Source organism: Anastrepha obliqua, chromosome 2 (genome assembly GCF_027943255.1).
Source record: "Anastrepha obliqua isolate idAnaObli1 chromosome 2, idAnaObli1_1.0, whole genome shotgun sequence".
Classification (NCBI taxonomy): Eukaryota; Metazoa; Arthropoda; class Insecta; order Diptera; family Tephritidae; genus Anastrepha; species Anastrepha obliqua.
In genome coordinates, this window is record NC_072893.1 from 47,444,132 (window position 1) to 47,468,970 (window position 24,839).

At 37.1% G+C, this 24,839-nt stretch overlaps 2 protein-coding genes across 7 annotated transcripts in view; both read left to right on the forward strand.

The window, feature by feature from the left end:
* Positions 1-4,489: 4,489 nt before the first annotated feature.
* Positions 4,490-5,121, forward strand: LOC129238041 (signal peptidase complex subunit 1). The gene is made up of 3 exons (XM_054873079.1): positions 4,490-4,599; positions 4,667-4,813; positions 4,883-5,121. Exons 1-3 carry the CDS (start codon positions 4,576-4,578, stop codon positions 4,994-4,996), a joined length of 285 nt encoding a protein of 94 aa, XP_054729054.1. The 5' UTR covers positions 4,490-4,575; the 3' UTR covers positions 4,997-5,121.
* Positions 5,122-6,644: 1,523 nt separating this feature from the next.
* LOC129237363 (anoctamin-6) overlaps positions 6,645-24,839 on the forward strand; it is a 56,388-nt gene continuing 38,193 nt past the window's right edge. The window contains exons 1-2 of one of the 6 annotated variants that reach the window (XM_054872052.1): positions 6,645-6,907; positions 19,721-20,112. In XM_054872052.1, coding sequence (XP_054728027.1) covers positions 20,100-20,112 — 13 coding nt within the window. In that variant the 5' untranslated portion in view covers positions 6,645-6,907; positions 19,721-20,099. Of the gene's footprint in view, positions 6,908-19,092; positions 20,113-24,839 lie in introns of those variants that run through there. The other 5 variants (XM_054872054.1, XM_054872053.1, XM_054872056.1 and 2 more) reach the window with 5 other exon arrangements.

Below are 24,839 nucleotides of genomic sequence, written 5' to 3' on the forward strand. Positions count from 1 at the left end.
GTTGTAGGCACACAATGTATACCGAGCTAATTTTATGGCTCAGTAAATCCTAAATATATTTTAATTAAGCCGGTGGTATTTCAAAGGGGGCTAATCATGACGGCCACAAGCTCAATTCTCCTGTACGGCAGCGAAATATGGGAAGTTACGCTCAACTGCAAAGCCAGACGTAAAGCAGGAGTGGTCATGCAATGAACAGCGGCACTCAGGGTACCACACTCAGCCTACGGCACTGCCTCTGGCGCTGCAGCGTTTGTGATCAGCGGGGAGATACCCGTCGTCCTCATGGCCCGGGAGCGGATGGATGCATGGAACTTTAAGAAGAAAGAAGTCATCACTAGCGTCGCCGAACGAAGATGCCAAACCATGTTGCGGGAACAAAGCCGATAGAACACTGAACCGAGGGGCAGTTGGACGGCGCAACTCATTCCATGAAAAGGCAAATGAGCCCAAAGGAACTTCGAGGAAATGAATGGCTTCTTAACTCAGTTCATATCGGGCCACCGATATTTCCAGAGATACCTATACCGCATGGGAATCTGCTTTCTGAGAGCATCTCTTTCCACGAGCCAGCAAAATGCTCTAACGCAAGGACAGCTTGAACCCGGTAAAGAGATTCATCGTACTACGGCAAAAAAAAGATGGACCTCGCTCGACACAGTGCAACAAAGCAAAGCCTTATAGACAGAGACACAAGAAGACGAGCCTATCGCATGAAAGTGGGCTACCAATACGGTGGACGATGATGTGTGTGAATAGAATTGGTCCTTTATGGATGCCATTCTGCGCCCTCCCGAAGTAATGCAGAAAGTAGTCCCGGGAACAGTGTCTCCCCAGAAGACGAGGAGAGATTGTTTTAGTGGCCATTAGTTTCTGATTGAAACCAAGTATGAGCTACTGTATCAACATAGATTATGAAACATAGATTCAATAAAAATCACAAATTCATTTCAATCTCTCAATCTTCAAGCAGGATCGTATGACTGATATGCCAAAGTCCTGCCTCTCGACAATTGCAATGGCGGTGTCAGCACCAACCAGATCTCGCCTGTTGAATTCTCAACTAATTCAACTATTCAAAAGGAGATACCCAGGATGTCTCGAAATTGCCCACTTGTTTGTATGGAAGAAGAAAGATAAGTGAACTGGCTATGGTTCTAAATTCACCAGAGTCCGTTCTGTACTTGTGACTTTCCCTGCAGGGTACGTACTAAAATTTGTATGTAATGAGGTACGCTTTCAAAATATAAACAAAGCAATGATTTGGTATGAATACCTTAGCCTCCTTACACCGAATTCATGACTTTGCAAAAACCGGCATTATCTACTGCATAAAATGCAGCAAATGGTTTTATTATACCCCGCGCAAAGCTGCTCGGGTACTGGAGTATAACAATTTCGTTCGCATAAGGGCTGCCTGTAACAGCCATCGTCGAAATTCATGATAATGCGACAGTGCATGCCACCGAATAGATAACCTATTCTTACATTCCTAAGTACTAAAAAAACTCACCGAAATAACGATTTTTGTAAGAATTGCCATACTTGGCTATGATCAAGTAAATTCGAGAGCTCTAATGTTGACCTTTTTTGTATTTTTGTCACGAGGTTTTGGGTATATGACGACGCTGGAATTTACATAAATTCTGCATTTCATTAATGAAATTGGTTGCTTTATGCTGAGTTTGGTAAATTTCGGTTCATGTTTTTATACAAGGTGAAATCCAAAATAAACAAGACGGAGCTAAAATAAAAACGACCGGAGCTTTGTTCTGATAACTTCGAGTTTATTTATTCAAAACAGTCCCTCTGGCCTCGATCTGAAAGTTTTTCTAAAGATTGCTTCAGGTCATTGACCGGAATGTCCTTCAGGATATCGGTACAAGCCTTTTGGATGGCCTATACGCACGCAAAACGTTTTCCTTTCATAGCCCAATGCAATTTACCGAATAGGTAGAAGGCACAGGGAGCCATATCAGGCGAATACGGTGAGTGATTGATGGTTAAAATGCGATTTCTAGTCAAAAAACCAGTCGTTATTCAGGCGAATACGACGAATGCGATGCAACAAATGCGTTAAAACACCAAGATAGGAAATTACATTGACGTTTTGGCCCATTGGCACAAACTCTTTGTAGACAATTCCCTTAGAATCGTAAAAACAAATCAGCATCGATTTGATTTCTGATTTTCCAAATGCGATTTTTGGGGTGGTGGCTCGCCTGGGGCCTTCCATTCGGCACTTTGACACTTACTTTCAGGTTCATGTTGGAAACACCAGTTACAATGTTGTAAAGGAAGTTCTCGTCTGTTCTCGCCTCTTTAATGAGGTCTTTCGAATGTTGAATTCTGAGCAATTTTTGGTCCTCAGTCAACTTGTGCGGAATGAAATGTGCACAGACCTTTCGTAAGCTGAAATGATCAGTTAAAATGCTATAAATCGATGTTTTGGAGATATTCAACTCCGATTCCATGAATTTCAACGATGATTTCGGATAAATTTTGATAAATTTACAAACAGTTTCGATGTAGTTAGTGGAGACGGTGATTATTGATTTTGGCCGGCCCATTCATTTTCATTTATGTCCTCACAACCATCTCCGAAACGTGTAAACCACTCATGAACTCTGGCACGAGATAGACAATCACCGCCATAAACTTTTTTCCTCAATTCAAATGTTTCGGTAAACGCTTTACCGATTTTAAAACAAAATTTGAGATTAGCTCTTTGTTCGAAACTCATTTTTGTAACGATGACACAAACATACTGACACTTTATACGCAACAACTTCGCATCCACTGAACCGAATGTCACCAAGCTTTCACTGGAAGTCAGCTAGGGATGTAACTTCCAAAGCACTAACTCATTAAAAAGATGACACCATCAAGAACTTTTTTATGACGCCAGTCTTGCTTATTTTGGACTTTGGATACACGTTACATATTACTTATCAAAGAAGGTGCCACGCCCTTTTTTCATATTGCCGACCATGATTCAGTAACGTGTTTTTGATGAAATGTTTCTTCACACCACGTCTCAGATATGCAGTATGGAATTTCCAATTTGTATTGGAAGTGGCATGTCCCATTCTCCATTGTTATGGGATTGACAACATATAGGTAGGTGGGTATAGTGGTCACCAATTGACGCTCCTAGGCCTGTTGTAGGCCCACTGTGAACCCCTCTATTTGAGTTTTGATATCCCTAACACAATCTTAGTTTTCTTGTTAACAAACCGCTTCGTGACCCCAATTACGTCAGCTTATCAGCTGATTCTGTAAAATTCGCTAAGAGCCGGATAACGGCTCCCAATTCTTTTCACCATGGTATATATATATCTTTTTTTTTGCTTAAGGCAATGAGAAACCTATTACTTAGAAGAATCCAACGTTGCATATGATTTGGCGGCACTGAAATATTTTCATTTTGGCAAACTGCTATGTAATTCCATTGCTTTTCAATACATCTGGTCCTGTCTTTTTACTAGTCTTGTAGCACCGGCCCTTTTGACTAGTAAAAAATATATGTGCTTGAAAACTTACCCGACTTATATATATACTTAGAAGCACTGCCCTAAGCATGTCGCTTGTGAGCTAGGCGACTGTAAACACTATGGCTTGAGCACCACTTAACTATTTGTTGCTTTCACGTACAAATTTTTCGTTTGGCGATCAACTTTCACCTCGATGTGGGAAAGCTTAAAAGATATTTCCTGAGAGAGTTTTCCATTCATAGAATCACGATACAATATTGCAACGGAAAACACAAATTTGAGAGAGCTAAAAATTTTGATCTCAGCTAAGAATTAAGGTGTACGTGTGGATAATTTCATCAAAATTGCCAAAATTTAACACGGCATTTTAACCCTAAGACTTCTATTATATCCCACGTTTACTGCAGCCGCAACCAGAGAAGTTTCTCTTTTATATTAAAATGCGAATAATCTAGAATGCCCATTTTTGCACAATTCCATACATATTTCGTCTCCTTTATGGAATAGAATAACCCAACATAGAACTCTTCAACTGATTGGCACAGACCAAGATGAATCTATGCAAGGTGGTGGCACTAGAGCAACAACCTATTTATTTGTATTTTGTTTCTGCAATTTTGTGTTTTGAATGTTAACATTTCCATGAGCATGTAAACAAACAAATAAAGCAACAACAAGGAATCGGGCCACTTTGACATTCAAACCGTCACCGCGACAGTCGGTTCTACGTTACCGGAACCACCCGGATTTATATCCAGCCAAGGACTGTCACTTCAGCAACATTCCCCGTAAATGTTTGAGGAATGTTTATGCTGCTACAACAACAACAACATCAACTGCTCTATTACCCCCACTTTGAGTGAATTCGTCTTGGTGCGGATCAGAGTATAAAAAATTTTGAACAAGTTTTATTTTTAATTTTACTACATACCCCCATATTCACCAAAGAGCCGGCAACTCTGCTTACTGAAAGCACACCGGCTGCTATTGTGACCGTAGGTGGAAAAGAAGAAGCAACTTTTGTTGTCGGTTTGTTAGCAAAGATTTTGTCAACGTAGCAAGTGCAAAAAATATATCAAAAATGTTTAATATACAAACACATATGGTGAGTAAAAAATTAAATTATTTGCTAGCATAATTAATTATTCACTACGGTTTCTTTCATCTACAAGGATTATGAGGGCCAACATAAAGCGGAGAAATTCTCTCGCTTTATCATTACACTTTTCGGCATCGTCGGCCTTATTTGGGGCGCTATAATTCAGCAATTTTCGCAAACTGTTTACATTCTGGGTGCAGGATTTTTGCTGGCATCTATTGTGAGTATCTTTATACATGCTTTTAAGTCTCTGAATTTAACTTATCTGCATGGTTTCTACATTTTCTAGATTACTATTCCACCGTGGCCAATTTACCGCCGCCATCCACTGAACTGGCAAAAACCACGTAATATCGAACCACCTGCAAGTAGTGGTGACGAGGGAAAGAAGAAGAAGAAATAAGTTATTTAAATTATGTATTAGTTTTTCACACAATTCCATTTGTTAATTTAAGATTTTGGATTTGCATAAACTTAACGAGAAAAAATTGATCGGGAAAAAATTAAAGTGGATATTTAATGGCAAAAGCTTTTCTTTATACAATAAATGGACTAAGAACTGCTGCATTGTCAAGCTTGACACCTACGAAATGGAGAGCACATAAAAGCCAAGTCTAAAAAAAAATCGTGGTCTGTTCATGAAGCAAATAATTTGTAACAATCATTACAAATTATCAAATTTTGGTGTTCATGTATCCAATATGCTTTCAAAGTAGGGGAAAATGAGAGCAAAATGACATTTCATTTTGAGGGGAAGTGCAAGTTCTTACTGGATAAATTTCTACTTGTAAAAATTTGCAAGTGAGCAAAACAGCTGATTGCAAAATTTTTCAAGTGAGCAAAACAGCTGATTGCAAAGTAAAAGTAAACACAAATTAAAATTTGGGAATTGTGTCAAAATTCTAAACTTATAATAAAAATGGTGATTAAAATGGAGGAGGTGAGTTATATATGTATTTAGATAAAATTTATAGTCTTTGAAGTCATATATAAAATAGGAATTGCCCAGTGATATAGAAGTAAGTATTTCTGAGCCACAGTCACCATTGCTACAGTTTTCAAATACAAATCGACAGCATTCTAAGTATATTTTGTGTTTTATGCTTGTACTTCTTGGTTATTAACTAATTTGGCAATAGAAAGAAGAAAGCACATCAAACCAATTGCTAATGTAATGTTCTTAATCTGATGAAATGCAACAAATTATTGTGGACAAATCAAAATCATGGGTTGCTTAAGCTCGTTATTTTGCCTTTTATTTGCTTATTTTTCTTTAATTTAATACGAGATAGCTCAACCGGAAAAATGTTTAATATTTGTGATTTTCCCGCCAACAATTTAATCAGGTCAATGTAAAACTTGCAAATTGTAACTGGTTTTGCTTTCATTTACTTTTTTTTTATCTATATCTCTTTGAGTGCGAATTCTCGGAAATTAAATTCCTGGATAAATTTTACATAAATAAATAAATTTTTGGATAAAAAAAATTACCTCGCGGTCGAAAGCATAAATTCACGGTGTACAGATTGCACCTTCCAAATTCGCCATGTCGTTCCTATCTTTTGCTACATTTGTTTGTTTTGTTTGTTTATTTTGCCAAAATCGCGAAAAACGAAGTAACTGTTAATGACGCCACCTTGGATACTCAATTTGCTTTGGTTTGTTCGCTATTGCGAAGGGAGCTGACGTCAGAGTAAAGTAAATGCCTCCTTCTTCAGTAGTCAATTCGCCTTGGTGTACACCAAGAATTATGGAATACAAGATTGCGCCTTCCGTTTTCGCTGCAAGGTTATGCCTCGTTAATATACAAGCAAAGAAAAGATAAATTTCTTGATTGCCGAAATAATAACCCAAGCAAGTGTCAGCTAAGGTTATTGCCGATAACCAAGAAGTAAAAAATCTTGTAGTCGTGACTAACTGCTAAACGCGCCATCTTAAGGACTTACAGCGTATGAAATATTTACAGAAAGTGGCAACGTCGCACTCTTGACACATATCAGCTGCCGCAACAACACAATTTCAATTGTTTGCTGATTGTTTGCGTTGCTCTAATTTGACAGTTCAGTACTTCATTCATTATTTTTTTCTCCACAACTTTTGCATTATTTACTCATATAAATGTAAAACAAGCAAATAAAATACTAATGATAAATAAGAAACTCGAAAATCCGCATTTAAGTGAACAAGTGTATAGAATGTTCTAAGTCGTAGTCGGTTGTCGCGTTCGAGCAGTGCTTTTTTCAGGAGTGTCACCTAGTTAGATTTTGTATAAAAAAATTCGAATGATTACAAAGTGAATCTTCAGTCAAGTAAGGTTGAGAAATAATGAAAACTTCTTTCCAACGTCCATCTACTAAAACCCTAACCAACTAAAACTTCTTGATGTAACTAACACCGACATATGTAAATAATTTTAATTCATTAAAAACAGAATGTGCGGCTAGCGAGAAAATATCTGATACAAACCTTATGTACATATTGAATCATCGTTCGTATGTATTAACATAAGGATAAAATAATTACTAAATAAAAAAAAAACCCACATATAATATATCTGCCCGCGGCTACCCACACGTAAACTTAAGTTGCAACGGAAATAGCATCAGTCAAACAATACCAATCCACAAGACTGTAAAATTTAGGGTGTGGAATATGGACAAAAGGTCGGCACTATTTACAATTTCGATCAAAGTGTTTATTTATGTGCAAAAAATGTATATATACGTATGTATATACATAAATTAGTATTTACAAACTATATGCGTCTTATCCTTGAATGAAAGGGGTGCGTCTTGTCTTAACAACCTCTTGGGTGCTACTTGACTTGTGAACTGAATAACATGTGCACATACATACATACATACATACAAGCATTATGGGGCATTTGTTTGCGCCTTCAGCTGTATATGTTTGTACATATTTGAATATTAAACTGCACAATTGAATTTTCCCCTACCGTAGTGCGCCTCTTTTCGTCTAACGTGAGGCCTCCAAAAATTGCCTGACATGCGTTGTGGCCTTAATGTTTTTGGTTTTGGCCACTTTCAAATGGTCGTTTGTCACGTCGGCATTTAAGTGTTTCTCATGCTTTAGCATTTCTATTATTACCGTTTTGATTCTGCACAATTTACATGTATACATACATATTTACATACCTATACTGAAAGCTCATGAGTAACTAATCCAGCGCCAAAAGGAATATTATATTAATTGAGTGAACGTGATTTACGGCAATTCATAAAATTCTTAGAAATTATAGGAATGGGGAAAGGAAAAGCACTACAATAACAAAAAAAGAAAAACAATTAAAATCAACAGTAGCAGATTTACAGATGAAGAAATTCTACCTGAATCCAAAGTGTTGATTATTTTTATTATTTTTTTATAATTCAAACAATAGTGAACTATTGGAATTAGGAATGATCAAATAAATAAGCGTAATATATGTATAATTGCTAATAATAAAAAGTTGGCTAAAAATAAAAAAAATAAAAAATACATTTTTTTGGTAAAATTTTTTTTAAATATTTTTTTAATTTTTTGTAGTATTGTTTTATAATTTTTACAACTGATAAGAATTCCGTTAGAAAAACACAGCCGCATTTTTTTTAAGAATACAAAAATATATAAAAATAAAAGACACTTTTTTTACGAGTATTCCATTTGTATATTGGCAATCGCAGGTGATACGAATTAAAATATTAAAACAAGAATTCTCAAGTAAAAGTACCCATTAAAACGAAAAAAAAAAAACAAAACGAGAAGTAATAGATATACTTAATGGCCATAATTGGAAAAGACTAACTTGTTTTATATACTCAGCCTTACGCTATAGAAATTTTCTTATTGCAGAGTTTAATTTTTGAGTTGTTATTGCCACAAATTTATTATTTCTTTCTTTATGTATTTATATGTAATTTAAACGAATTATTGAAATATCTAAATTCTTATAATAAAAATTATTTATAAATAACTAAAGAATTACTATTGCTATTACTAAAGTATCCACTCACATTTTTTTCAATTCGATATAAAGTTTATCACGTCCGATATTATAAATAGGTATCAAAATTGCAAGTTTGGAAAATTACTTTTATTCAATTCAAAGTAAAAAATGTGTGAAAATAAACCAAAATTAAGAATCAATTTACTTTTGCGCGATATGACAACCTTTTGCCTTGACTACGGCCTTGAGACGGTCCAGAAACGAATCGCTAGCTGTCCGAAGGTGACTTCCAGGTATTTTTCAGCGCCTCGAGACAGGTGAATCTTTTACTTCGGACCTTGCACTCAAGTATGACACAAAGAGAATAATCCATCGGATTCGCGTCTGGTGAATTTGAGAGCCCTTTTGTGGACGTTATGAAGTTCGGAACGTTGTTTTTTAGCCATTTTTGGTTTGTGAGACGGTGCCGAGTCCTGTTGAAACGTCCATGGTCTGCCACCGAAATGTTTGTCTGCCTACGGCTTTCAAGCAACCTCCAGAATACTTTCTAGATAATATTTCGCATTTATCTTGATGCCAGACTCGTTGAAAACGATTGAGAGCGCCCATCTGCGGTTACAACGGCCCAAACCATTACCTGTGGCAGGTGCTGCCTCCTGCTGGCCAATCGATTACTCAAATTCTCGTATGAACGGCCGGTCAAATAAACCTTATCGTTTTGGGCGTTTACGAATTGCTCAATTTGAAAAATTTTGTCATCAGAAAACACAATGTTCGGGAATAGACCGCTTTCAGCCAAGCGATGCAAGTCTGGCTTGTTGCTGCTTTGGTATTATGGATCTTGTAATGCTTGACTTTGAGATCATTTTTCAGTATGCGGCGGATGCTAATTCAGATATTTTCGGTTCTTTCTATAAAAACTTTATTTACTTCAAGCAGCTGGAGCTCACGAACAATCGTTGGCAAATCACACTCTTGCGATTGAAATCCATTACTGATTTTCTTTTTTTCGCGTTTACTCTCAGCAAAATGCTTCCGCACGCTTGTAAACAATACTCTGGTCTGTCATTTAGCCAACTAACAGACAGCTGATGCACATGCATCTTACTTCGAGTGCCGGATCCTGTAAATATTATCAAAATTCACTAATTCACTAAACTTACGCACCAGTACCGGGAACTGGTAATAGATTGACGAATCGGCAACCACTTTGTAAACATCACTGGTCCCAACCCACTCCATCGCAATGCTTTCGCTACACGTATTTAACATTTACAGTCTGTCTAATTGAAGCGTGGCCGCCATAACTTATAAACTATTTTCATTTTATTAAACATATCTCCGAGTCATATTTTGTGTTAATTTCTGCCTAAATTGTAGAGATGATCGGCTCCAAATCAGCCGAATTTGAATTGATAACTGTTTGACCGTCGATATTTGTTTTCCTTTAAGTTTTTGCTTAACTGCTGCTCAAACATTTTCAATTGGGTTGTGATCAGACGACTGTGAAGATCAATCCAATATATCCAAGGTTGGCTTCGCAGCTGATGGTAATAATGCTTTCTTAAATTTTATCTATAAAAACTGCATTAAAATTGGCGTTAAACACAAATAAACGGTCCTTAACCTTAAATGGATGCCTAACAGTTCGTTGAAGTTGTCGATTATCAGCAGTACACCAAGACGTATGCAACTATTCCTCGAAAAATAAGATTTCTCCTTGAATATTACTTTGCCCAATTCCGCTCAGCATTTGCCTTTAAGCAAGCCTTTTTTCAATGTGTAATAATGAGAGCAGCGGTTTTTTCAATGTGCTCCAGAATTATAATCTTTTGCACGGAAAAGTCCTCGAATAGTATCTTTGGTTACATTAACACCATTTTTCCTTAAGACTGTTTCAGCTTCACGCAACGATAAGTTCAGATTTGTTACAAGCAAATTAATGATCTTCTGATCTTGCTTTGGAGAGGCTCGTCCGGGGAAGCCGTCAACGTTTTTAACTTCGGTATACCGTTGCACTCATTTATTTATGAAAGTCTTCGACTTCTTCAATTATTTTGCTGTAGATGGACGTGCTAGTTTTGGACCTTTGAACACTGCTGCAAAGCGTTTCTATACGCGAAACTCATTTTGGAGTCTTCTAAATTTCTCCTATTTAGCAGCATTTAAATTTTTTTCATAACGAAACTCTAAGTTTGAAATTTATCGGTCACGCTTCTATTAGACAGACTGTGCATGTACCAGTCACTAGGCCACCGCAGCACAATGAAGCAGGGGGACAATCGCCACCTCCGCATAACACTTATTTTCTGAATTATCACCTGAATAAGAATGTATGCATATTTTTATTTTGCTTTTATTTTTAAAGTAAATAATAGGACTATGAATAAGTTCGTGCGGTTTTACAACAGATGGCGCAACTTGATTATTATTCCATCGATCCACATTTCCAAACATTCATTGGAGAGCTACTGTCGTAAGGCACAAACGTCAGTATAAGTTTTTTATTTGAAGCGTAAACAACAATATTTTTACCACACTTGAAAATGTCGAATTTCGTGCCAAATAATGTGTTTTTGCGGGGAATTCTTCTTCATTATTTTAATATGAAGAAAAAAGCAGCCGAAAGTCATCGTATCTTGGTGGAAGTTTATGGTGAGCATGCTCTAGCTGAGCGAACGTGCCAGAAGTGGTTTGCACGCTTTAAAAGTGGTGATTTTGGCTTGGAAGACGAAGAACGCGAGGGTGCGCCGCCAAAGTTCATGGATACCGAATTGGAGGAATTGCTCGATCAAGATCCGGCTCAAACGCAAGAAGAGGTTGCAAAAACTTTGGGAGTTGATCAATCAACCATTTCCAAACGTTTAAAAGCCATGGGAATGATCCGAAAGGTAGGCCATTGGGTGCCGTATGAATTGAAGCCAAGAGACGTTGAACGCCGTTTTATGGCATGCGAACAACTGCTTCAACGGCACAAAAGAAAGGGTTTTTTGCATCGAATTGTGACTGGCGATGAAAAGTGGGTCCATTACGACAATCCAAAACGTCGGGCAACGTATGGATACCCTGGCCATGCTTCAACATCGACGTCGGCGCAGAATATTCATGGCCTGAAGGTTATGCTGTGTATCTGGTGGGACCAGCTGGGTGTTGTGTATTATGAGCTACTGAAACCGAATGAAACGATTACGGGGGATGTCTACCGACGACAATTGATGCGTTTGAGCCGAGCACTGCGAGAAAAACGGCCGCAATACGCCGATAGACACGACAAAGTTATTTTGCAACATGACAATGCTCGGCCACATGTTGCACAAGTGGTCAAAACATACTTAGAAACGCTCAAATGGGATGTCCTACCCCACCCGCCGTATAGTCCAGACCTTGCAGGGAATCCGTGAATTGCCAGAAAGATGGGGAAAAGTAGTAGTAAGCGATGGACAATACTTTGAATATTAAATTTGTAACCATTTTACGTCAATAAAGTTTCAAATTTCGAAAAAAAACCGCACGAACTTATTCATAGTCCCATTATAATATTTAAAAATAATATGTGAATATTTTATTATTTAAATGCATCACAAGAAAAACATTTTTCGCGCACGATATTATATTTTATTTATTATAAAATCAATCACAAATTGTTTCTCCTGCTTGGAAGGAAGCTCTATTTGACTCAATTCTGGAAATTTTAAATAAATGAAAACCTTCCATTGTACGCAAATTTCCGTTCAATCTTTAAATGTGTCGAAAAACCACTTCCGTTTTTGGTCGCGTACGATATTCTTCTTCTTGATTTGCGCGATAACCGCTAAAGCGATTGTGGTCAAGTTTAACAAAACGCGTCAGTCGTTTCTTTTTCGTGCTAACCGGAGCTAGTTGAACACACTAAATAAAGCCCAGAAAATAAGTCTGAAACCTTGTTTGATATCAAAGGGTACGGAGAGGTCGTTCCTAATTCTGACGGCGCTGCTAGTAGTGAACAACCAACATTTGACGTCGAACATTAAAATAACAAATTAGACCATACCGAGTTCAGACATCGCTGCATATAGGCAACTCCTTTTCGTGCTGTCAAATGCAGCTTTAAAATCGACAAAAAGATGATACATGTCGATTGGCCTTTCATGGGTATTTTCCAAGAAGTGGCGTATTGTGAATATCTTGTAGATTATAGATTTTCCAGGTCTAAAGCCACACTGATAAGGCCCCATCAGTTGGGTTATGCTGGGTTTCAGTTTTTCCCACAATACGTTCGCTAGAGCTTTATACGCGATATTTAGAAGACTAATCCCGCGGTAATTGGCACAGATTGCAGGATCACCCTTCTTAAGCATTGGGCAGAGCACACTTAAATTCCAATCGGCAGGCATGCTTTCATCCGACCATATTTTGCATAGGAATTGATGCATGCACCTTACCAGCTCCTCGCCGCCATGTTTGAATAGCTCAGCCGGCAGTCTGTCGGGGTATCGGGATCTTCACATTCGCTGTGACATGCGCATTTGTATGTTTAGCAAGTTCGAGAAGTGTTCCCTTCATAAATTAAGTATGCTCTGCATGTCAGTTACCAATAGTTTGCGTACCAAAGTTTCCAGTGCCCATAATTTCTTTTTGTTTTTCAAATAAAGTATCCTCTTAATGTAACATAACGGCCAAATGGTTTATTAGTCATTTCTATTTCTGTAAGATTGCTGCTCCTCTTCATAATAGTCTCATTCATTTAGTCTCATAAGGCGCCATGAAAATACTCATATGCGCATATTTTTATTAATTGGTTTAATTATTATCAATATATTAGACGGCCACGGTAGTGACTGGAATTCAATTGGTCCGTGTTCGAAGGCAACTGCGGCCGTGATGCATTAAATTAAATTATTAGAAAAAAATTTGTATTAGCGGGAGTCACGATAAAGATTCTTATAACCGTCTGTCGTTCACAGATGGTACAAAACTGTAGGTCTCTCCATTTTTAAGATGCATATAACGAATTAGAAGAGAATTTAGTCAGGCTTCTTAGAAAGGATGTATGCGCCAGTTATGTACATACTAGGATAATATTGTTGTTTTGTATTGTAGGCACATTAGCACTAGATTTTTGTTTTTTAATCGGCAAAAAAAAGTAATCAAACTTTTCTGCACCATTTCCTTTTTATTACGGGCAAGCCAAACTTTAACCTATTTAACTTCAACAATAAAGAGTTTGAACCGCAGCGACACACGCAGGGAATGGCTAATTGTAAATACAGTAGGTTCTGTTTTTATGCGGCTTTTTTTATGCGGTTTTGAAATAGTGCGGTTTTTTTTTAAATTACAAAATGCATGTCGACCTATGGGGAATTGTACATATAAACAAGATTCTAAACCAGCTAAGCAAAAACTCATCACAGATTGCATCAGAAATGCTAACCCTACAAGTATGGAAGATATATAAAGATATAATTTTCAAAGATACAATTTTTTGTTTATGCGATTTTATTTAATTATTTCAGATTCATGCGGTCTATGGAACGTATCTATAGTAATAATATGGGACTAGTGCCCTTTTTTATGCGATTATTTCAGATTTATGCGGTTTTAGCATTTGAAACGTATCTATAGTTTTACTATAGAATTAGTAGCTTTTTTTATGCTGTTTTTTCTTTATGCTGTTTCTTGCGGAACGTATCTACCGCATAAAAACAGAACCTACTGTATACACAAATATTTTATATCTCTTTCTTAGGTATGTCTTATCTGTACTTGCCTTAAAAACTATTATAATCAGTGAATACTAAATTCATATAATAAAAATTATATTTAAAAAAGATAAGCTGATGAAAAAAAAAAAAAAACAATTCAAAGGGCGCATGTAAGTTTATACCCTTTAATATTAGAATATTTTTATTTTGCGACACCGTATTTTTTTGAAGTGAAACTTCTTTTGTCTCGAAGGATGAAACGCTGTGAGGAGTAAAACCATAGCGTTTCATCTACATGTGACGCTACGCCAGCGCCATCTGTTAAAAGCGTGGCGTGGATGAAACGCTGTGAGGAGTAAAACTACGCTAAACTACGTAAAACTCACGCTATGCCAGCGCCATCTGTTAAAAGACTGGCGTGGCGTGTCGTCTTATCGAATGTAATTTGTAAATATGACATTTGATTGATGGCCGCCGTAGCCGAGTGGGTTGGTGCGTGATCACCATTCGGAATTCACAGAGAGGTCGTTGGTTCGAATCTCGGTGAAAGCAAAATTAATGAAAACATTTTTCTAATAGCGGTCGCCCCTCGGCAGCCAATGGCAAACCTCCGAGTGTATTTCTGCCATGAAAAAAATCTGCTCATAAACATATCATAAAACAAATTGAAATAAATGTATAAAAAAAAAAAAAAAAAATTTTCTTGTGATTCGAACCAAGGATTTCGGATCGGAAGCCCACATTGCTAGCCGCTGGGCTATCGCGCTGTGCTGTCGCCGCAAAATAATGTATCATAAATCTGTTTACCATACCAAAGACCATACACTTTGCGAACGCATTTCGGTGGAAACAGTTGACAGTTATCCCAAACACAATATTATTAGTAACGCGAGACGCGTCATAGAGTGTGTGTGTAGTTTTGAGCAAATCTTACAAACATATTTTGTTTTGTTGATTGATTTCTGTTAAATATGGCATCAAATCAACAAAAACGGAAACCGAAAACAGGTGCTGAACGGCAACGTGAGTATTTGGAGCGTAAAAAATTAAGAGCTACTGTTGAACACCGTGACAGTGAATCCTCCGGTTGTACGATAAGTGATAATTTGTAGTACCAACAACAAGATGCGGAACTACCATTGATGCAGTATTTCATCGATACCTTGATAGATTAGAATGTAGATCATTTTTTACGTATTTCAGTTACCATAAAGCCCTTGTTTCATTTTTGGAAAACGAATCCAATAATGATAATGACAATGCCGAGAACCAAATGTAATTGAGTACAATAAATTCATTTCTTTTTATATTAAAATAAATAAATAATCTGTTTAATAAAATTCCATTCCATGCTTTCCATGACTTCTGCATGCATTATATTGAAATAATAGTTAAATTATTGATTTGTTGATAAAAGAAGTTTCACTTCAATCGTGCGGGTTCCGTGAACTACCACACACTTTCTTTTTTTCTTTTTAAATGGATTTTTAAGTGCGCAAACAATTTTGGTCGGCTTTAAAATTGCGCGCCCATTATTTTTTCTTTATCGACGAAACTGACTCCGCTGAAAAGCTACAATTTCGGTCAAGTCTTTCCCATTTCGTGTTTCCAACGCAGAGGATGTCTCCCCTTTCCTATAACATCTGAATACTGAAACTGGAGCAGTTGTATCCCTTTGACCGCATGACTTAGCCAGGTCAGTAAATTTTTATCATTTCGCTGTAGGGCGCAAGCGTATGGCTGTTTATTAATCTTCCCAATCTGCCTTCTTCTGCCTATGTTTGTAAGCGAGTTGCGTTTAATATTCTTCTCGCGCCGTGAGGTTAAACAAATTTTGAGATACTGATACCCAAGTTTCAGTTGTTATTTAGGCGGATGCAAGGTGCATTCATTTAAGGTGGTGGCACTAGACCAACAACAATGTCTTGTACGTTTGATTGTCACAGCAAAATAGAAAATAAGAAAAATCGCCTTGTTTCATTCTATGCTGACACATCTTTTTGGTAGATCTCGTATACCGTCGCGGTAAAACATCTTTTGAGGTTATCCTCGGATCAAGCCATTTTTTGATGTCTTCATATGAATGGAACTGCTGGTCAGCTAGACCATGTGCCATCGATCGGAACAGGTGATAATCGGAGAATATGGCGGGTAGGGTAGCATTTTCCATTTTAGTGTTTCCAGGTAGGTTTTAAAGGATTTGGTAACGTGAGGCCGAGCGTTGTCATGCTGTAGAATCACTTTTTCATGCCTCTCCGCGTATTGCGGCCGCTTCTCGCGCAGTGCTCGGCTCAATCGCATCAATTGAAGTCGATACCGATCCCCAGTGATGGTTTCGCTTAGTTTTAACAGCGTGAATATTCGATCGAGGTGACGACGTAAAAGCATGACCGGGCAGTCCCCATGACTTTATTTTCTTCGGATTGCTGTAATGAATCCATTTTTCATCACCCGTCGATGAATTTTTTTGCCGCTGGAGTAGTTGTTCACAGGCGAAAAAACGACGTTCAGCATCCCTTGGTTTTAACTCATAAGGAACCCAAGTCCCCTGTCTCTGAATCATTTCCAAAGCATGCACTCGTTTGGAAATGGATTGGCGGGTAACTCCTCATACTGAAGCAAGCTCTTCTTGTGTTCGACATGGAGCAATTCCTCCAATTCAGCGTCTTCAAAGGTTTCTGCCTTCCTTTACGCGGACGGTTGTCAACATTAAATCACCGTCTTTGAAGCGACGGAATCAATCTCAGCACGTTGTTTCACTTAAAGCAGCATCTCCATAAACTTTTTGTAGCTCTCGATGCGCTTCAGCCGCCGTGTTTTTCGAATGAAAGACTTCCCGTAAATGACGGTTATTTGGCACAAAATCAGACATTTTCACAAAACCAAAAGTATATGAGACCAAAACAAAATCACTAATGTGTCGAAGCAGTTTGTTTATCATATGTCTAAGCTTGGTTTATGACGTTTAGGTTATGTTAGAATCGACTAGCACACTGCTGGTGGCATCTATTGACAAACAGCGGGAACTTAGTTGCGCATGCTGCATGGCCTACTGCACCAGTCAGATCGGAGTTAAGCTTAGGTAGACTTTGTGTCTTGCGGTAGATCTCTTTCGTCTGTAGAAATGGGTGGAGCGCGGCTTTCCTGCATGATGCTCCCGCGGCGAGTTTTGATTTTTTGATGTTTTCCAAATATGCCTCCGTCAAGTTGGCTGAAGTGCGTCCATGTGCGAACCAGTGGTGTCATTTTAGCAGTAGAGTCAATCTTAGTACACTGATTTCTGCCATAACGGAGCACTGTTTAATTGCAGAAGCTGTCTGGATGACAAAGAGGAAGAGATGATACTGCACTTTCTGTGCCAATATCTTGCTCTATCCAGATGAAGACTCACCACTTTAGGTAGACAATTATTTAATGAGTTGGAAGACACTGTGGAAATCAAAGTTCTTAAGATTTTCATCAGGTTACGTTGGCTTTAAGAGCGATCGGCACAAGTTCCCAATGCGATGTCTCGGTTGGCTCTAAGAGCCGAAAGAATTTCCGCTGCGTTGTCAAAATGCTGTTCGGGTGACAGAACAGAATCATGGCACGGAGAGCGACGTTTTGGTTTGTTTAGAAGCTTGTCCACTGTATGGTTAGATCAGCAGCATTCCCAGAAGCATGTTGGGCTCCTCCATAAACATGATTTCCGCCGCGCTGCCAAAGTGCTGCTTAGGCGACAGGTAAAAATCATGGCACGCAGAGCGACGTTTTGGCTTGTTCAGAGATTTGTCTACTGTATAGCATTAGTGGCTAACATAATTTCTTGAGGGCAACCATATTTTCTTGTGCACCCTTTAGGCCAACTCTACCGAATCATTACATTTATTCATAAAACACTTTTCTGCGCATCCTTCGGTGGATGCAGTTATAGTGACAGTCCTTAGTCGACAGTTCTTCGGTCGCGTAAACTGAACTGGGAGGGGTGAGCTTCAGCGCAGCAGACAGAGTTAGTGTGACATATGTCCGGCACGTGAAGGTACCTCCCAGGGAACTAACCATCTATTCGCATGCCCTCTTAAAACCACTCACCTAACACCTCTCTGGCTTTGGACCCAACCGGCCTGCCGTTAGATGAGTTAGACATTGACGACTGGTGACTACAGTGAACTCGGTGATGAACTGGTACCATTCCCATGGTAGTCGGTTCTACGTTACCGGAATGACTCGGGTTTTTCCCGAACAAGGGCTGCCGCCCCGGTAAACTAGCCCTGTCTAGTGTAGCGTATCCCCTATCCCATGAACTGTTACAACGACAACAACAAAAGATTCTTGATTTCAATCATACTCGAATAGTATTATAATGTTTAGCACAAGTTTAAAACTGGGCAAAAGATTATTTTAGCTCTCTGCCATTTATTTCCGCTGCATTTTCCCCCAATCGAGTTTTTAATATCAAGCTTATCTACCTTTACAATTTACATGCGCCTCCAGCTTCTGGTAATAAGTCAGATAAGTCATTATTATCAACGCCCCAATGCTTTTGGAAACTCTACACTAAAGATTTTTGGAAAACACTCAACTGAAAACGAATGCGCTTGCTGGCTACCGGCCGTCAAGAGACAACAAACGTAAACACAATAAAGCGATTGAATGAAGAGATCAACAGCGGATAATGAATGAAAGCAATGCTAACCGCAGCGGCAGTTGTAGAAGCAACAGTAACAAGCAGCGGTGACTGCGGTGAATGCGGTAACAGTGGCACATTTGACCATAAAAACAATCTGGAGCGAGCGTCGCTCATGACAATATTAGCACTGCCAGCTGGTTGGTATTTTATTGGAGCATTGGAACATTTCAAAAACGAAATGTACATTTAGTAGTCCAGCAACGGTTCGTGCGGTCGTATGCAAACATTTAAAGATTGTTGCTAGCGGATTGTCTGTGTTGTCTGTGCTTTCACGGTTTGCCGGTCTTACGAGTCATTCTTCACAAAAAACAAAATTCTGTGTACGAGTATAGTGAAATATACAAAGGCTCGGCGGCAATATATAGTATACTGGTACTCTATGTATGTATGTATGCACATACGTGTTTGTGAATGATGCCATGCTGCTAGTGAAAAAAGTTAAGAAAAAATCAAGTGAATAATAAAACAGCGAAAGAAGGGTGAATGGCTAAAGAAAAGATCTGTAGGAGTGGGTGTGAAAAATTAATATTTGACAATTGGCAATTTCTACATATGTACGGATGTGTGTAGAGCTACTTAACACTACATATGTACGTACATACGCATATCTCCGCATGAATCAATACCGTATTTTTTCTTCTTAAATATTTCCCTACACTGGCGTGCCAATATTTTTTCCTTTAAATTATTCCATTTAATAAAGACATAAAAATTTTCGTATGTGCCAACAGATGTACGTTTAATGCGATTTCCGTTGGACGTGCGCACAATAAAGTTTTCAGTGAATTAGATTATTGTTGATGATGATTACTATGATATTATGATGTACAGTGTGATGCTCTCGAAAATGACAAAGTGCCCGCAATAGTAATGATGGCCATTGTGACCATTGTGCACCGTGTGTTGTCGTGTAATTCATACGAATATGATATTTAATCATACTGCCTATAGAAATTTGAAAAAATAATAGTGTAAAAAGTGCATCATCCAAACACCAGCAACAACAACAACGATTACAAAAGCAATAATATCATCGCATATTTATCAACGTCCAACGCACTCTCGAAAAAAGCCGCATTGTTTCCATGTCCATAAATTTTTGTTTTTGATTCGCACCAGCCTGCACTGTTTTTGAATCGATTCAGAATCGAGTGGTGTGGCGCGTTTAAACTGGCCTGGAAAGCAACTCGACCTCAGTAAAACAACAAAAATGTATTCGGCGGGTAATTAATGCAAATCAATGGAAATACATAATAATCGTACATTTAAGAAGCAAAAGCAAAAAAAAAACAAAAAAATTACACACCAATGAAGTTTTTTGTGCTTGTTCTGTCGGCTTTTATTTAACATTTTACATACATATATAATAAATTCATGGCATATGTGTTGTAGCTCAGTATATAAGCGAAATTTTTTAGCTACTTGGGTAAAAATATTATTCTACGTATATAGGGTGTCCTATTAAGGCTGCTTGATTTAAATTAATTTTTTTTTTGTACCCAGTATCGACGCTTTTACAAATCGGGCACTGTCGATTCTTTTGAGATCTAAGTTAGATTCGATTTGTGGGAGGTTGGACACGTCCAAGCACTCAGTCAGGAAGACCATTGTACCTTGTACCAACCTTTGCACAATTACGTTCTGGATACTGTAGCAGGTTAAACTCCTACTTATCCAGAATTGACCCCGACATACTAAACATATGTCCAGCATGTGAGGGCACCCCGCACGACACTAACCACCTTTTCACATGGCCCATTAAACCCACTCATCTAACACCCATTTCCCTCTGGACCAAATCTGTCGAAACAGCAAGTTTTCTGGGCCTACCGTTAGATGAGCTAGACGAAGATGACCGGTAATCTACACTACACTGACGGGGCTTCTATTACTGTTAAAACAACAACAACAACCATTACCGATCTGAATTCAGTATACTGCTACAACAACAACAACCATTGGACTACACCCTGATAGATTACAGTTGATAGATTACGAGTAGAGAGAAAGAATATGGATGGTAAGGCGGAAAAATTGGTTTGAGATCACTCTTCCGCAAATCGTACGGATACATTGATGAATCCTAAGAGATTCGGAAAAGGAAGAATATGAACTTTATCCATACTCAGTACATCACAACTCTACAGCTTATGTATGATTGTAGAAAACGCCTAATAGCTATGGTATAGGTGAAATGCTCTGCAGGGTTCTCATTCTCAAGTTTGGGTTGCCAATGATTCCCATGGAACACGCTCCAGTACTCTTAGGTGCTTCTTACTAAGTTTTAGGAGAAAGGTCGTGAATTTCCTGTTTGGTTCTTTCACAAAGCACTTGCCTACTCTGCAAGTGTCCAATTCAGACCAATGTCTTCTATGGGTAGACCTCATGAAGTTGTCAATCCATATTTGAATCGATGCAGAATTAACACCCAGAAGGAGTTCAGGGTCTAGTTGTTAGCTTGCAGAGCCTTCATTATTCATCCGAGATCTGCTTTAAATATCGATTTTGGCCAACATTAGCAGTTACCCACCCGTTGTGCCGAGAATTGATCATTAAAAAGCCCGTTAGGAATGTTAAAACTAAAAACAGGGTCATTAAATGAGGAAAATTAAAATAAGGAATAAAAATATAAATATATATTTCTTTTCAAACATATTTGTTTTTGCAAAGTTATTCTTGTTATATTTTTTTTTTTAATTTTTAAAAATTAAAAAAAAAAATTGTTTAAGAATGTTATTTTGTTTTCCAATCTATTATTTCTTTTTTCAAAAATAGTTTTTTGAGCAAAAATATTATTTTGGTTTTTCAAAAATTGTTTTTTGAGCAAAAATATTATTTTTGGTTTTCAAAACTATTATTTTTGTATACATGTTTTTTTCACAAATATAATTTTTTTTTTCAAAATATTTTTTTTTTCAAGCATCATTTTTTGTGTAAGTATAAAAATATATCAAAAATATTATTTTTGTTTTTCAAAACTATTATTTTTTTATACATGCTTTTTTGTAAATATAATTTTTTATTTTCAAAATATAATTTTTTGTTTCAAAATTTAATTTTTTTATATATAATTTTTCTTTTTAAATATACTTTTTTTTTTAAATATACCTTTTTTTTTAAATAAACTTTTTTTCATAATACATGTTTTTTTTCAAAAATATATTTTTTTTTTGTCAAAAATATAATTTGTTTTTCAAAAATATGTTTTTTTTCAAAAATATGTTTTTTTTATCAAAAATATAATATTTTTAATATTTCTTTTGTCAAAATTTTCAAAAGTATAATTTTTTTATAAGTATTAATTAATAATTTTTTTTCCCTGTTCTTTTAATGATATATTCTTGTTAATATATTTAATTAGATATGTTTTTGTTAAATATATTTTTGTTAAAACGCTCTTCTTCAAACATATTATTTTTAAATATATTTTTGTATAAATTCCTGTTTTACAAATAATAAATTTTGTTAAAAAAATTTAAATTTTCAAGAAAATGTTTTGCAATAACAGATTTTCCCATTACAAAACCTACAAATTTAATTTAATTATCTGGTTAATTCGTCCGGCCTCAAACGGTATTAGTTTGCTAGACGATGTGAATTGCCGAAATATTACGATTGCATGCCTTTGAATTTCTCTTATTTCCTCCAAAGATTCAAAGGGATGAGATTGTGCTCTAACATAGCCTCCATATTTGTATGCTATTGCAATAAAATACCTACAGTGTTTTTAGTTTCCAAATAAGCGGCCTTAACGGGACACCCTTAACATACATAAAACAAGTATTCATATGCAAATTTTGAGAAAGCCTGAAAGGAATATATACATGATTAGTGCTTTTTAATGCCTTTGGCTGTTCTTTCATTTGCTTTGTGTGTTTTTTACTTTAAATCAAATTTATTTATTTTATTTTGCACTCTTTTACTCGTACATACCTACATAATAAAATATTCTGCTTTGTTCTCTTGTACACTTGCACGCTTGTCTATGGTCTATTATGTATTAAGCTTTTGTATTGTAAGCATTTACCATATCATGGGTACCATATATCTAAAAATTTATTGTGGCAAATGACAATTAATATGAGAAAAATAATTAATAATAATAATATTTCAAATTGTACTATGCCGCATACTCTAAATTAAAAATATTTGTTGCTGTTATAACTCCATAAAACATTCGACAACTATTAAATGCAACGCTAATTTATGCGCTGCTTCTTCGTGAAAAGGGCCGCGCATTATGTACATTTTGTGGGATTGACGCTTCGACCCTAGCTACTGCTCCATCGTGAGAACTTTTTGGGTAACCTCTAACAGGAGATAAGTCAGCGTCAATATCGACAACATAGGCTGTAATTTTAGCCGAAATGACAATAGAATGAAATATGATACTCGTATATTGGAAAAGCGTTTGCCTTCATCGTGGACAAGCAGATTTAGAGAGGTGTCTAAAATTTGTATGAGGTCGAGCAATTTCGTAACTAATCTTTGAACTTTACATTCAAAATTGAAAATTTCTATATGATAGATCGGTTTAAAGTTTAAAATCCACTAGTCTTCGGGTGTAAACATTCGTTTTCTGCAAGAACTCGTTCATACTTATATCTACGATATAAAGGGTGGTTAAGTTTCAAGGGCCAGTGTTGATTTTGAATAAAATACAATTTTTTTATGAAATTGTTGTCATTTCTCTTGGCCAAATGGCCGCCGCGGCCTCGGCGACACACCTCCATTCAATGGTCCAAATTTTCGATGACGCTGAGGCATAATTCAGGTTCTATGCCGTTAATGTGCCGAATTATCTCATCCTTTAGCTCTTGAATTGTTGCTGGCTTATCGACGTACACCTTTTCTTTCAAATGACCCCAAACAAAGAAGTGCAACGGTGTCAAATCACATGATCTTGGCGGCCAATTGACATCGCCGCGACGTGAGATTATTCAGCCATCAAATTTTTCGCGCAAAATTTTTCATTAGTGACAAGTCGCACCGCCCTGTTGAAACCACATATGTATCGTCCACATCCATATCTTCCAATTCGGGCCATAAAAAGTTCGTTATCATCTCACGATAGCGAACACTATTCACAGTAACTGCCCGACCGTCCTCATTTTGGAAATAATACGGCCCAATGATGCCGCCGGCCCATAAACCGCCCCAAACAGTCACTCTTTGTGGGTGCATTGGTTTTTCGGCAATCACTCTTGGATATAGTTCGCCCAAATGCGGCAATCCTGCTTATTGACGAATCCACTGAGGTGAAAATGTGCCTCATCACTGAAGATGATGTTCTTCGAAATTCGAACGCCCGTTTTTATAATAAGCCTTAATAACTTTAACGCGTTGCTCGATTGTGTATCTTTCCATGGTTCAAATTGAGTTAGTCTGAAATTGAAAAATGTCAAATGAAATGCAGAAAAAAACTTGACTTTTGATGTGGTTCACATTCAACATCGGCCCTTGAAATTTAACCACCCTTTAATTCCCAGTGCTGTAAAATAAAATAATTTTTTTTTGTTAATCGAGATTCTATATGAAAAGCTTGCTTAATACCAAGAGTTAATACACTGAGAGCGTGGCAATTTGGTGGTCTTCCGTTTATAGAAAAATAAATATCGGGCTAAAAAATTCGTCTACCGGCCCATCAAGCGATAGATTTAATAGAGTCCATCCTTCATCGTTTCAAGCATCTCCACCATTTTCTTCTAATTGAAGCAATAATATTAATATATGTATATTAAATTTTGTTCCTTCTAGTTTTGTGCAAAATCATAGCACTTTTTTTAAATGAAGAAATATATTAGAGCTTCTTGTTTATGCTGTCCCTAGTGTACGTAATAAAGTAGTTGTGTGATTCGTCATTTACAATGTATTTTTATGCAAGTTTTTTATTTCGTTTCGTATTTTTTCTCACCTCAACACCAAATACGAATAATTGTCACCGGTTCTG